Source organism: Lepisosteus oculatus, chromosome 29, assembly GCF_040954835.1.
Source record: "Lepisosteus oculatus isolate fLepOcu1 chromosome 29, fLepOcu1.hap2, whole genome shotgun sequence".
In the NCBI taxonomy this organism is placed as follows: Eukaryota; Metazoa; Chordata; class Actinopteri; order Semionotiformes; family Lepisosteidae; genus Lepisosteus; species Lepisosteus oculatus.
In genome coordinates, this window is record NC_090724.1 from 1986557 (window position 1) to 2000368 (window position 13812).

General features: G+C 43.7%; 1 protein-coding gene across 1 annotated transcript in view; it reads right to left on the reverse strand.

The window, feature by feature from the left end:
• Positions 1 to 13812, reverse strand: part of myo1f (myosin IF) — a 48035-nt gene that overhangs the window by 29152 nt on the left and 5071 nt on the right. The window contains exon 2 of the mRNA XM_015365684.2: positions 370 to 501. Within this exon, the coding sequence (XP_015221170.1) occupies positions 370 to 501 (132 nt within the window). The remainder of the gene's footprint in view (positions 1 to 369; positions 502 to 13812) is intronic.

Here is a 13812-nt window from a genome sequence, read left to right on the forward strand (position 1 = left end):
TTTTTAGAAAAAAAGCCATATTTGAATTTTCATAATGGCCTTCTTTTGTTTGCACTCCATGTGGATATCTTAATATTAGATCTCTTGCTGAAAGGCATGGTTATTCAGAGTGCCTGATGTTCACTTTTTTAACCTTGATCACTACAGCACCAGGGCGTGGAGCATGAAGGTAGGTTAGCTTTTTCCTTCTGTGCTGCAGATGCAATGATTTTGTAACAATGCTTCTTGAATCATGCCTCCCTCCGTTCCTGTTTGGGACAGGCTGCCCAAGGGTGGCGCGCAGGGGAAACAGAAGGAGGAGAGGAGAACTGCGGCTCTCCCACCCCTCTGCGCTGGCACGCAGCAGGAGCTCGCCCCGGGGAAGGATACGAAGATGTAATCGTCCATGTAGCGCTTCTTGAGGTTCTCCACAATGGCGTCCTCCGTGATCTTGGACAGGAGGACCATGTCGTCCACTCCGCTCTGCTTGACATTCTGGCTCTGCCAGTGGTACTTGCTTCCCTGCCGAGATAAAGAGTGAGGTTAGGAGAGGGATTGTTTTAACAATTATTTTTCCCTTATTCCTGCTGGGAGTATCCAAGTGTGCAATGAATCAAATCCCTGAGTGATGTCAGATCCTGGCACATGCATTTTCCATATTGCCCACAGACAGATGTGTTCGAGGTCGATCGCATGAGCACAGATGTGCTGACTGGTGAAATGTTCAGCTGTTTGACACACCACTGAGGTCAGGTTCCTGTCAATGACTAGATTAGCACATGTCAGGTCTCCCACCCTGCCAGATCACTGCATTCATTTTGCTAGACTGCAAAATTCAACAGTGCAGAGAAAGGAAAGACAAGTGTGGTGGGGGGGGGGTAGGTGTGGCTGTGGGTGTGAGGAGTTTCAAAAGCATTTTGCAGGGCTTATCTGAGTCAGTCTGCCATTGATGAGTCCCACCTGGGGTGGCCTAGGCTCTGGGCAGAGAGGAGGACGATGTTTCTTGGTATAGTATAATGGAATATATATTAGAATAACTTAATTCCCCTCCAAGTATTTCCCCTCTCGCATGGAATGGAATCCCGGGAACTGGATAACTGCCCACCTATCCGGAACGAAGATTTAAGACACTTAAGATACTTCACGCCACATGACTGTCCCTGACCTATCCAACCCTGCTGTAACAGACTAATGAGTTACATAAATTTTAGCACTTTTCAGTGTAGACATGATAAGGATTTATGATGTCACACTTTGTAAACTATTGTGAAAGGCCAAGTTACACACTTACTCAAGAGTATTATTGAAATCTTAAGGAAATATAGGCCAGATTTAAAATACTTTTTTAGATTACTGTTGAAGGTTTGGATGCTTATTTGAAATATACAGTAATAATGTTTGGATTAACTACAGTGGCACACATCACATTAGACAGCGTCTATCAGCATGATCAGTGACGGTTTTCCAAAAAGAAATTGCAGGTGATGCAGTAAAGAAGCGCGTTCATCTAAAATAAATGACTGGGCACAGTGCAATACCTCAATACAGAAAACAATCCAAATCCTAAACAACATTGTACACTTCAAGTCTTGTAGTTTAACAGCATGTTAAAAAAAATGGCAAACTGCACTGCACAAAGTCTGCAAAAAATGCTTTTCAGTTTTTCCTTTGTAGTGGTATGTAGTGTTAAATGCTGTTTCTCTTAGTGAATAAAGCAGTGCAACCCATGTACAGCATTTACATTGACGCCTACATTCAGCAGAAGTATGAGCATTTGATAGCTTATAAGTAAAATATCGAGATACAGGAACTGACTGGCCAGGGACAGATGTTCTATCTGTAGCGGCCTTTTACATCAGACCCTACCAGCACACTCAGAAAGAGCCATCCGGAGCATTAGACGAGGGCTGAGGTCATGTTCCATTTTAGTACGTTTGAACAGACACAGCCCACGCTAGCCAGATCGCCCAAGAACACATGCCCCCGCTAGGAGGAAATAGGAGCCATGCAAATCACAAGTCAAGAATAAACGCTATCTCTTTGCATTGTAGCTAAGGGCGACTTTCATCTGCGGATGTTGAAATGGCCGCCTAGGCCAACAAGAGACAGGCTCTGCTGCAAGTTTGGGCCGTTGATTTTGGTCTACTGTGGCTGCTGCTCCTTCTTTTCTGCCCCGTGTTGTGGTCATGTGGTACCTAGGCGCTGGCCTCTCCCGAGAACGCCAGCTGGCGTCAGTGTGGTGCTCCTTCATGTGGGTTCCAGGGAGATTGAGAAAGCTCTTCTCTTGAGCGAGCGCCGTGCCCAGGCCTGGACAACACAGCCTCCCTGGGCGTCTAGACGACATTGTCGGTCCAGTGAAGTCCATCGACACCCCAGCGATTGTCGCGTTTCCTGACACTTTGTTTCACCCAGCAGCTTGTGTCTGCCGCCCTCACGTCAGCTCATGGCCGGAAGCTTCTGGAACATAGTCCTGCTGCCCTCATCACCAGCTGTTTGCCAAACGTGCTGGAAGATTTCCCAGACAGAATGGACCTTGATCCAATGGTAAGGAGTCAAGATGACTGGAAGTCTCATTTTTCCACAGCCTACCTTTGCCGTCAGAGCCATTAGGATTCTGACACCCCACTGCCTGCTCCACCACTGAGTGTTTCTAATAATCCTTCAGTTAACCAGATAAGACACCTGAGCAAAATTCATATTGACCAAGAGGCTCTTTCCACCATCAATCAGAAAACAAAGCAATGAGAGGAATAAAAGAATAATCAAGAAATTGAAAAGAATAGGGTGCGTTGTTGTTAACAAGAACAAGTTTTGGGCAGGAAAGATTTTTCAACTGAAAATGCCCTCAGTTAACAAACGTGGACACTTTCTGCTCTCTTGGAGACCCACAGCTGGGAGGTGAGTTAAGTAACAGCATGCTAGCGAGTGCTATTCAATTCTGTAGGAGATCAAGCTCTCGTAACTCTTTTGGACAGGCGTCGCTTCATGGCACTAACCTTGACCCTAACACAATCACAAAACACAAACCCAAATACCACACTTTAACCACTCCCGTGTGAGAAAGTGCCAAACCAGGCTTTACCCCTAATCTAGTCAATACAATAATCAGCACCCACTGTGGGACTATTTACAAAGACTAGAGGCCACGAGGCAGCCCTCTGGTGGCAAGCCAGCTGTAATTACATTCCTCTCTACAGCTGACCAGCCTCATTTGCAAGAGTCTTTCCTGCAGGGTGTCATGTTAGTGCAGAGATGTTAGCAGAAGCTGTTAATGAATCAGGGCTGACTGCTGAGCTCAGAGGCAGCACTGCAGAGGTCCGAGGTTGCTCTGTCGCTCTGCACAGAATCCAAGATGACTCCTGGCTGCACCCAGGCACAGTAGTGACTTATGGCGAGCTAGGGCCAGGCTGACAATCAGAATCTAGCCTAGGATGGAAACTCTCTGCGGCACAAGCATGAGCACTGCTTTATTGAGTGCTCTGAATTACATATATTTAACTGCTTTATAAATCATCCACATTCATGGTGTTTACAAATAATACTGTGAGAATGTCTGCAGATCTACTGGCCGCCAGCAGACACTCTCAACAAACCTGTGTGTGCTCCCCTACTTCATGCACAATGAGTTTCCCCATCATGGCAGCTCTGATGGAACACAAACTGCTTGGGCTCCAGCTCAAAACAGCGGCATTTCACTGAAGGGGCAGTCTGATCACTGTAGCAATTCCAAAAATGTTTGTTTGGTTTAGATGCTTTGCCAAGAAGATACAGTATTTACTTGAGGATTTAAAAAACAAACAAACAATCTGCTAAGTCTTTCTAAGCATCACAGTTATTTGCACTCATGACACTTGAAGGTAATCAAGTGGGTGGACGTTTCCCACAAAGCTTTGCAAATAAAGACGGCATAAGAATTTGCATCAGATATTCCAGTTTGCACAACATGCCTTTAATGAGGCTATCTTACAGGAAGCCAAGTGTCAAAGAAATTGCGAAGCCACCGTGAAGCTTGCAACAAGAAAGAAAGAAAGAAAGAATGTGAGGACTCCTGTATCGTAAAATGCAACATGATGGGTAAGGTTACTCATTTGGTATCATTTAGAGACAAGAAAAAAAAACAGTTTGGTTCCCCTTTCTGTTTCTGAGAAGAAGAGGGGCTTCAGGCACAGGCTGCATGCTACAGCAAGGAGCTGTCCTGTCCTTGTGGACAGCGGACAGGAACTGAGAAAGCGGACCTGATTTAGGCTCAGAGCCGGTAGCAGAATTTAACAATGTGAGCAAACAGCAGAGCACAGCGGGACGTCTCCTTAGCCAGGCAGGGAGGCAACACTACAGTCTGAGTGACAATCGCAGGTTAAGCCATCTGTAGTTTCCTGTTATTCTATTATGAAACTGTTGCCCATTCCATTTTAAGAGTTTTGCGTTTCACTTTTTCTAGGTTAAAACATTATTTAAAACATTAGAGTTCGGGAACTCAAGATTCACCTGGGAGGAGGTCATTCGAAGTGCAGATTAGCAGCTAGGAGCTTACTGGTCCAACCAAGATTTCCCTGATTTGGTCAGGACATTTGTTCCAGACTCCCACCACCCTGTGTGTAAAGAAGTGTTTCCCGTTTTCTGCTTTCAAAGGCTGAACTTTCTACTTGTGTTTCCAGCTCCTTTGTCATAGCTGACATTGAAGAGTTCAATACATGCTTCTAGAAAGGGAGAGCTAATTTGTTTAAGAATATGTTTGAAATGAAGTCAAACAGACATTTGAAGGGCATTTAAAAAACAAGGACACAGAGAAATAGTTTAAATGATAACTTCATTTTTTTTTGTTTCCTGAGATGGACAGAACACCAAAAATATATTGTGAAAGAGCCCTCATACATCACAGAGAGAAACAGACATATGAGTGTGGTGTAACTCCGCATTACTTCCCCTGAACTGTTCCTGATAGCTCAGCCCGAGGAGCCAGGCATTTTATTTTCAGAACGACCAACACAGTAGCCGAAAGTCGGACTACAAATATGGATTAAAACAGAATGGCTCGTGTGCAAACTTGGTGGGTTGTATTTTTAAAAAGTTTCATGTATTATGTCACGCTTCATATCAAACATAGTAATGTTAGTGGGGTCACTGGATTCTTTTCAAACCTTGCAGCCGACAGTAATCAGGAGAAGATTTGGAGGAAACCTGAGACAACCAGACTAGGAGCTCTGCTCTGGTTTGCCAGTGCTGAACACATGCTCATCAAAGTCTTTGACACCATACAGCGCTCAAACCAAAGGAAATTTGAGAATCTTATATTTTTACCACCACCTGTGGACTCTCTGTAAAAGACAAATAAGGACCAGAACCATCTCAAATACACTGACTAACGAGTCTCCACTCTCTGGGGGGCCACCATAAGGCAATCATGGTTCAAAAGGGCACTGAACTACGCTGTGATTTCTTGCATCCCCAGAGTGTGTTCATTTCCCTCCACTCCAGCTGTTACACTCTACGCCAGCTCCTGCCTGACAGACACATCTGGAAACCTGTCAGTCAAAGGTGGCTGAAGACGGGAAAGGATTCCTACAGGAAAGACTGAATTGACTGATCAGGGATGAACTCTGGCTTACCTCAGTACAGCACTAAAACACCAAAATTCCTTGTCAGGCAACCTGTCCGTCGAGTTTTTAAAATAAAATCAATTTCAGTGATAACAGTAGTCTTAAATACTTTGATCAGATTAATATAGCGGGTTTCGGAACAGATTATTATTTTGGAAAAGAACAATCATCTCCACCACTGCAGAAAAACAGGTTTCATCTCTCATTATGACGAGTATAACTGTAAGTAAGTATAAATGACTGTCTGGTCCCGGTTCTGAGGAACTGTGAACACCATGACCTGCTATTTGTGAAGACGCTTGGTGAGGTTGTATCCCTGCAGAAAGATTCTGATGTGGTTTCTGCGAGGAGACAGCACTGGGGCAATGGAGACACTGTTAATAGCCTGATGGTTGCAGTGACTCAAAGAAATTCTAAAATGAAGCAAGGGCTATCGCGTACTGGCAGTACAGCTCATCACAGGGCTGTTGATCCAGACAGCGAAGAAAATTCCCCGATCTTGAAGAGAGCCTGCAAGTATGCTCTCATTCACAGGACAGGGTCAGGTGATCTCTGACCTTGGGAACGCCAGTACAGGGCACCAGAGCAGAATGATCCCCGACAGTTACAGTCTTTCTTTCTCTGAGGTTTAAATGCAATGAAGCTATCCAACGGAGTTCTTTATTTTCTCAGCTTTTTAAAACTGGTATTATTCTCAAGCCTCTAACACTTCTCTCCAAGTTCAATTTGCATGGTTTATTATAATAATGAACCTTTACCTCCTTTTCTGATCTTCATAGTTAAGCTACAAAAGGCTGTAAAAGTACACGACTATTCCCTCATCGTGAACTTTCTATTTCTTTGTTTTGTTTCAAAATTTCTTAGAGCATGTGCTTAACTGGGGTGGCATGGTGGTGCTGTGGTTTACATTGCTGCCTTTCAGTACTGGGGCCCTGGGTTCAATTCTGTTCCTAGGGTGCTCTCTGTAAGGGGGTTTGTATGCTCTCTCATTGTCTGTATGTTTCCCCCCTGGGTGCTCTGGTTTCCTCCCACAGTCAAAAGACATACTGGTAGTTTAATGGGCTTCTGGGTAAATTGGCCCTGCTGTGAGTGTGACTGTGCCCTGCAATAGACTGGTGTCCCGTCCAGGGTGTATCCTGCCTTGTGCCTATTGCTTGCTGGGATAGTCTTAAGCTGTTCTGCAACCCTGAGCCGGGAGAAGCAGTTAGAAAAAGGATGGATGTGCTTAGCTGCTTTTAAATGGGACCGTTTTATTGTAACATTCCTGCAGTGCTGCATTGTGCAATCGTTTTTTTGAAAGTGCTTCAAAATCTCTTTATGGAAAGCATGACATAACCTAGTCTGTTGCTATTGTTACTGTTATTCTGATCATTATTGCTTTCATACCACGAAAAAGTTACTTCCTACTTCAGGCAAAGCAGTGAGAGAATCTCATCAGATGTCTCACAGTGTGAATTAACTACTGGTAGGAAGACAATGTGGTGACATGGAGGTGACACAAGCAGTTTGACACTTGGGCTTAGAAAAACAGCTTTGTTCTCCAGGTTCAGCAGGTTTCTGGAGGGCGTAAGAGAGCATTACACAGGACCACTGGCCATGAGATACAAGAAGCCCTTTGCTTTCCTCCCGGCACTGAAACAGGAACACAGAGATGTGCTGGAGTCTCCAGTTCTGGTCCGAGAGCCTTTGTGGCTGATTTTTGCAGAGCTCCTGTTGCAGTTTCACTACTGTCGTGCACTGCAGAGTAATACTGTGGTTAAAATAGTAAAAGTGAAGGTTAGGCATAATTTAAAAAAAAAGATCATAGGAAAGCAGATGTGGGACAAAAGCACAGTAGAATAAAGGCAACAATTGTGAAAACACAGAATTGGTATGGAAAGCTTTCGGAATGACTCGAGAGAAAATGCACGGACAGGTACTCTTCATGTATAAATCAGACTCAGTAGACCATCCACCCTCCTAGGAAGAGCTGCAGCAATCCAGACACTATCCTGGAAGCACAGGGCACAGGTTGCACAGCAGCCCTACATAACAGCAAATGGGTATTTTTTAACAGGATGCTTTGTCACACATGACTGTTTTTGTTTTTCAAAATTCCCCAGCAGGTGGCTTAGATTATAATACCAAATAGGAAGGAAATCCAGTAGCTGTTCTCCTTTTGAGCCTCTGCCTTTATAAGGCAAAGAGAAGGGAAAATGATGTCTGCTGGTGTGTGCACGCACAGAGAAAAGCCAGTCATCTAACGCGCCAATGCCTGAAACACCAAGAGTCGCATGAAGTATGGGAAGACCCTCGGCCGGCTGTACGACGAGACTGGACTCGGCCCAGACCCACCGGGCTTGGAGAAAATCAGTCTTGAACAGATTCTGGGACCAGTAGGCAGTGGACCACAGCTGCAGCCATGAAATCACTATACAAGCCCCTTCTTCAGCTAATCTTACTTTCAAACACACCAGCACACAGAGCATTTTCTTCTCAAGACAGCGACGGTTTCCTGTATGAAGCGGTCAGATCAGTGCAGTGATAGTGTCATCTGGACAGAGTGAGATGTGTGCATATGTACTGTTGAAAGCTAAGACTATTGTTTATTTTTAACGTGTGATTATTTTGAGTGTTCTTTGTTTTTTTTGTAGTTTTGTATTCTGATACCAAAGACAGATTTCCTCCCTTTTGGATGGACGATAAAGTTGGGCGTATATCTTCTCAAACTAAACCCTTTCCCTGGCCGCACGAGTCAGTGATTCAGCCAGCCCCTTTCAGGAGGTTGCTCTAATATCTACAGGGCGTTGCCTATAAAGCACTCAAGTGCGTTATATTATTAATTTATTTTACCACGAAATGCATCTGCAATATAAATCTTTATATATTTATGGGTGTTTCAAAACACAAGACCAAGAGCTGACAAGATCAAAATCAACAAGTCCACACAGAAAGTACCCCAGCTTGAAATCAAAGCCCAGACCCGAAGGCTGTGAGGCACCAGTATGAACCGCTGTACACCTCTCCCTATAAAAACTGGATCAAAAAATAAATAATACAGGCCCTTGAACTGTGTTCTGAGCATTCTTAGTTTCTAATTTGCAGATGTGAAACCTGTTTTCACCCTTACCCAATCCCCCATAGCTGTTAGTGTGAGGAAGTCTGCTGGAGGCACACTGCAGTTTTCAGTGCAAACATTTGTGCAGAAAGCTTCCTCTTGGTCGAGACACAGGAGCTGACCTATGCCAACCGAACAAACAAACCAGGGATCCACTCGCCCCTTGAATCACAGGGCTGGCTGCATGTGCATTATCCCAGCTCAAGTGAATTTTATTCATTCGATTTTTTTCATAAACGCAAAAAGCTCCAGCATCAACTAACACTGCTCAGCTGTCTCTCAGGTACTCTCTTCACTGCTCTGGTCAGTTACTTCTGCTGAAGGTCCCTTTACAGCTGTGGCAAATTGTTCATGACAAAAACACTATATTTTCTCAGAATACTCCCTATTATTACATTTGTGGGCAAGGCAGCTCTCTCACCTCTTCATCAATCTCATTTTAAACACCGATTAACAAACACATTTGTTTGGTACTTTTTTGTCTAGGTTTCACCTGTCTCTGGAGAGCTTAGATCTCACGCTAGCAGAGCTGTTTTCTATTAAAGGGAAGAGCTGTTTTACTAATGGGTTACTACTCAATGGTGAACCATTAATACCATTTCTACAGGGGCTGTTGGTTTTCATGGTCTGCACCTGCTATGCAACGTGCTTATATTGTTGCAGTGTGCACTTTTATTTTCTTAATTTAAAGTTACCTGAATGGCTGCTTCTTTATATATTAGTATAAATGTACACTAATTATTAGTATGGAGTATAAATCTTAGTGCTCTTTATTTTAATGCTGCTTCATAATATTGTCCTCACACTAATATTAATAGTTCTGAGTATTATTCACACCCAGTGATCCCAATGGATGCTTCTTAGCAGGACTGTCAACAGTAATCGTGATACATGCCGTTTATAATATGCATTTACAGAATTAAAAGTGGAATTAGACATGTTACTGCGCTCCTGAGTTTAATTCCAGATCCTGCATATGCATAGAGTTTGTATGTTCTCATTGCGTTTGCATGGGTTCACTCCCAAAGTCCAAAGACATGCTGGAAGGTTAACTGGGTCCCGGTACGAGTGTGTGTGTCTGTGTGTGTGTGGATGGATTAGAATCCCACCAGGTTGTACCCCGATTTGCGTCCGTTTCTTGCCCTGATAGGCACTGGCCTCCCCACCACCCTGAGCTACAAGAAGAGGTTTGAAAATGGAAGGATGGATTTCACGTTAACAGCAGTTACCGTAGAGACATGGTGATGGTTTCAGTTTCATGACTTCAGGGATGACAGCAGTAATCGTCAAGACGTCAAGACGCTCGCCATAGTCTTTGACTGCAATTCCCCCATGATGGCCATAACTATACTGTACACAGTATTTGATAAGTCTGCAAATGGAACAATGTGAAGAGTCCAGTACTTAAGAGGAATATATGATCCGAGATCCGAGAGAGAGGAATCCTATACCCAGATTATGTATGTGGATTCACCCTCAGAGAAGTGTTTTTAAAATCACAGGGAAGCTTCCGAATAGCTCAATCAACACTGGTGGCCACCCACTCAAGAGACAAGTGGGCTCCTTGGTCAGACGATGGCTGGTCTGATCCAGGTGTGGAACAGGTGGGCTGCGTTGGGAATGCTGACAGGTGGCAGCTCAGTCAGGTCTCTCCAGCTCCCAACACAACCAGGGGACCCTCCACGGCCTTAGAGAAGAATGCTTAAAGAGCTCTAACCTCTGAGCCCCACATGGGGCTTTTTAAAGGCCAAGTCTGTGTTATCTTACAAACCATTTTGACCGATCTAGCCCGTTTGTTAGTTAATATGAGGAGCTCATCAGGCAGTTTTTTTTAAAAAGACACCGGGATCTTGGCTCCAACAACATGGCTGGTAAGTTGTCCCAGACTTCCACAAACAAGCTAGAAGATCCCAAACCAGCCAGCCGAGAAACGGCTGAAGAAGATTCTCAGATCAATTAGCTGCCAACTACCAAACCAGATGGGCCAAAATGCCCTTCTGTTGTTTCTAACCAGTGTTGTGTTCTCATGATCACAAACTGTGGCGGAGCTGCGAGAGCTAACCACAAAGAAATTAAAAATAATAAATGGTTCAATGTGGGAGACCAAGTAATGAAGAGGTTATTAAACCTGGAAACGCCTTGCCGTGAGCAGAAACCAGGGGACTTGTTCACGATGTGCAAGTGCTTTCCCCCAAGATGAAATCTAAGTTAAGGTGTTTCGTTTTCATTTATTCATGACCTATTTCACGTAGCGCTCATTCACATGTTTATTTAACAATCTATGCGAGAGAGGAATAATTCTCATTAAAATTTGGAGAATTTTGTCAAAAATAACATTCAGCTCCTCTGAAATATTTTTTTTCTACAACACATTGAGAGGCACAGTAAAAACTGCAGTTTCTAAACATTTCGACTGAATACTCCTCCGAAATGGGAAGCTACAGTTGCTCTTCTAGATTCCCAGGATTATAAAAAAACAAACCATGTAAGACAGCAGCAGAGTGCCTATTCTATATTATTCTAGACTAATAAAGCATACTTCAATGGAGTGGAGTAAACAGAAGGAAAACCAGAAACATATGCGATGTGCAATAACATGCACATCACATGTAAAAAAGATAAAAGACACATTAAGGATTTTCCAGAACATTTTGGGACAACACACATTACCCTAATACCATCAAGCACCTCAATGACAGTAAACGCTAATGCATAATGACAAAAAAAACACCCTTGTGTTCTCTTGGAAGAATACACTCCACCTTTGAACACAAATTAATACAATAGGGTCACCAGGAATCTCTATTAATTCCCCAAAATGTTTTGATTTTTAGCACAATCATTCTGTACTACAAAGGGGCCTCTGTTAAATCCACATGTGGCCAAGTGTCTCTCAAAGTCACCCTACGTGTAAAATCTAAAACCTAATACCTAAGGTAGAATACGGTTTCATGATTATCAATGTACACAGTAATTTGATTTTACCAGACACTGTTCAGAGACTATTGGACCAGAAGACCGCTGCAGTAGAACAGTAGAACCACAGTAAGGCCAGCTTCCTAGCTGTGGTCTCACCAGTCCAACATCAATATCTTGAAGTGAAATGACTGGGTTGTCTGAGGCCTACCCTCTTCATTATCATCACTTATGGTATAAGACATTTTACAGGCCTCTATAGGTTAGTTGTGGTTGGCCACATAAACACTAAAGTGGCCCACTATTTCAAGTGAAGTGCCTGCGACACTCTCCGAGCTACAGTGAGCTGCGGCAAGCATCTTCATGAAGGAGACAAACTCTACTGATAAAAACTCAAGCCAAAGAAAATCCACCTACATTGATCTGCGGTTAGCTGCAGCATTAGATGAACTCTGCCCTGAGCACATCATTCTGAACCTTGAGTGCACCATGTGTGTTGGTGGACGAGACATGCGGCAGATGTTTCTTGTCAATAACGTCTACCAGCAAGCCCTAAATGGTACTGTAAATAGGTCAGGCTGGTTGACTGAATATATAAGACTATTTGACTATATTGCTTTCTTTACTGGGGAAAGGGGCTGTTACGGGTTTCCCTGCGTAGATGAGGAACTTTACAGAGTGAACCTCCTTGGCTGTTTTGACAGAATTTCCAATATTTCCACTTTGGACTGAACAACCCAATTTCAGCCAGACTTACTGCATGTAGCTTTGAATACAAGAGTCTATTGTGGCATAATGGACAGCAACATCTCTGTGCAGGACGACTGAGGCTAAACAGTGTATCATCCATCCGAGCCTCCTGTTACCCTGATTATTGATAACAGAGGACAGAGCTGACTGGAGCTATCAGAGGTCTCGCAGCAATCTTTAATCCACCCCAAGTCTCTGGAAAGAGAGGGGCAAGCCTGTTTTTAACTTGCTGTCTTTGTGTGCGCACTTGCAAAAGCAATTTATTAATTATTAATTTAAACAGCAAAGAATGTCTTGTGAGGTGCAATGTTTCTCCAAAGCTAGCAAATCAAGAATCCCAAAGTAGGTGCAAAATAACCTCCTGTTACAACCACAGCCTCAGATATTGCAGGTTTGAAAAGCTGACTGTGACTAGATTGCATAGAGAGAGAGGACTCCAGATACATTTACAATTTCCATCTTCAAAACACTGATTTTTAAAACAAAAAGCCAGCTAAACACCCTGAATGCTAAAACACCCATCTTAACTGCTGTAACAGATAAATCGGTCAACAGTGATGAGATAAATGACGGTGTTTTTATTTTAAGAAGTGCTCTTAGCCTGGCAGTGTGAAATTTCTCTATAGCTATAGCTTGCTAACAAAAACAAGGAAATTTTCTGATCGACAATACTGCTGTGCTTCTGTCTCCTCAGTCTGTTTTGTTCGCACTTTGCAGACCACATCTATAAATATGCCGCTTAGTCGGAGCCACTAATGCAAAAGTATCGGTTTATCTACAGCAGAGAGAAAATAACTATGAGCTAGCTACTCAAGCCTGACCACAGACTTGGGCCTCCTTCAGTCTGTTCTCGGTTCTCAACTACCAGGCTTGTGTACTTCCCAGAAACAGGCTCCTCCTGATGGCTCCCCCAGAAGACACCACAACAGACAACTAATTGACCTGACATTTCAGAGCTGGAATGTGCCGCTTCCCGCTAAGATGGGCTGACTGGCGCTGAAAGACACGCGTCGGAAGCGGACAGGCAGGATGAGACCTCAACAAGTCCGTGTGCTAGATTGGCTGGGAGGTACGTGATGTTTTCTGTGACAATAAAGCAAATTCTCCCTCTCCTTGACAACTTCTCATGGCAGATCTCCACCCTGCTTATCCGACTAGCTGCGGACCAGATGACTTTTTCAGAGCTGTTCAGAAGTGTTGAGCGAAACAGCTTGAGACGGGGAGAAGCAGGGAGGGCAGGAGCTCTGATTGGAGTCCTGCATCAAATCCCAGCCAGGATCAGAAAAGCTGGAAAGTTTCTCATGATCAAACTTAGCAGCTCCCCTCTCTCTCTGGTTTGCTGTGTATCTGCATTAATATAAGAGCAACTGGGACAAAAACGGACTCACAAACCCTGTGTGATTGCAAAGGTGTTTGTGACACAGAACGTGTTTTTTAAACTCTGGTAATATGAAACCTAAGGACACCAAAAAC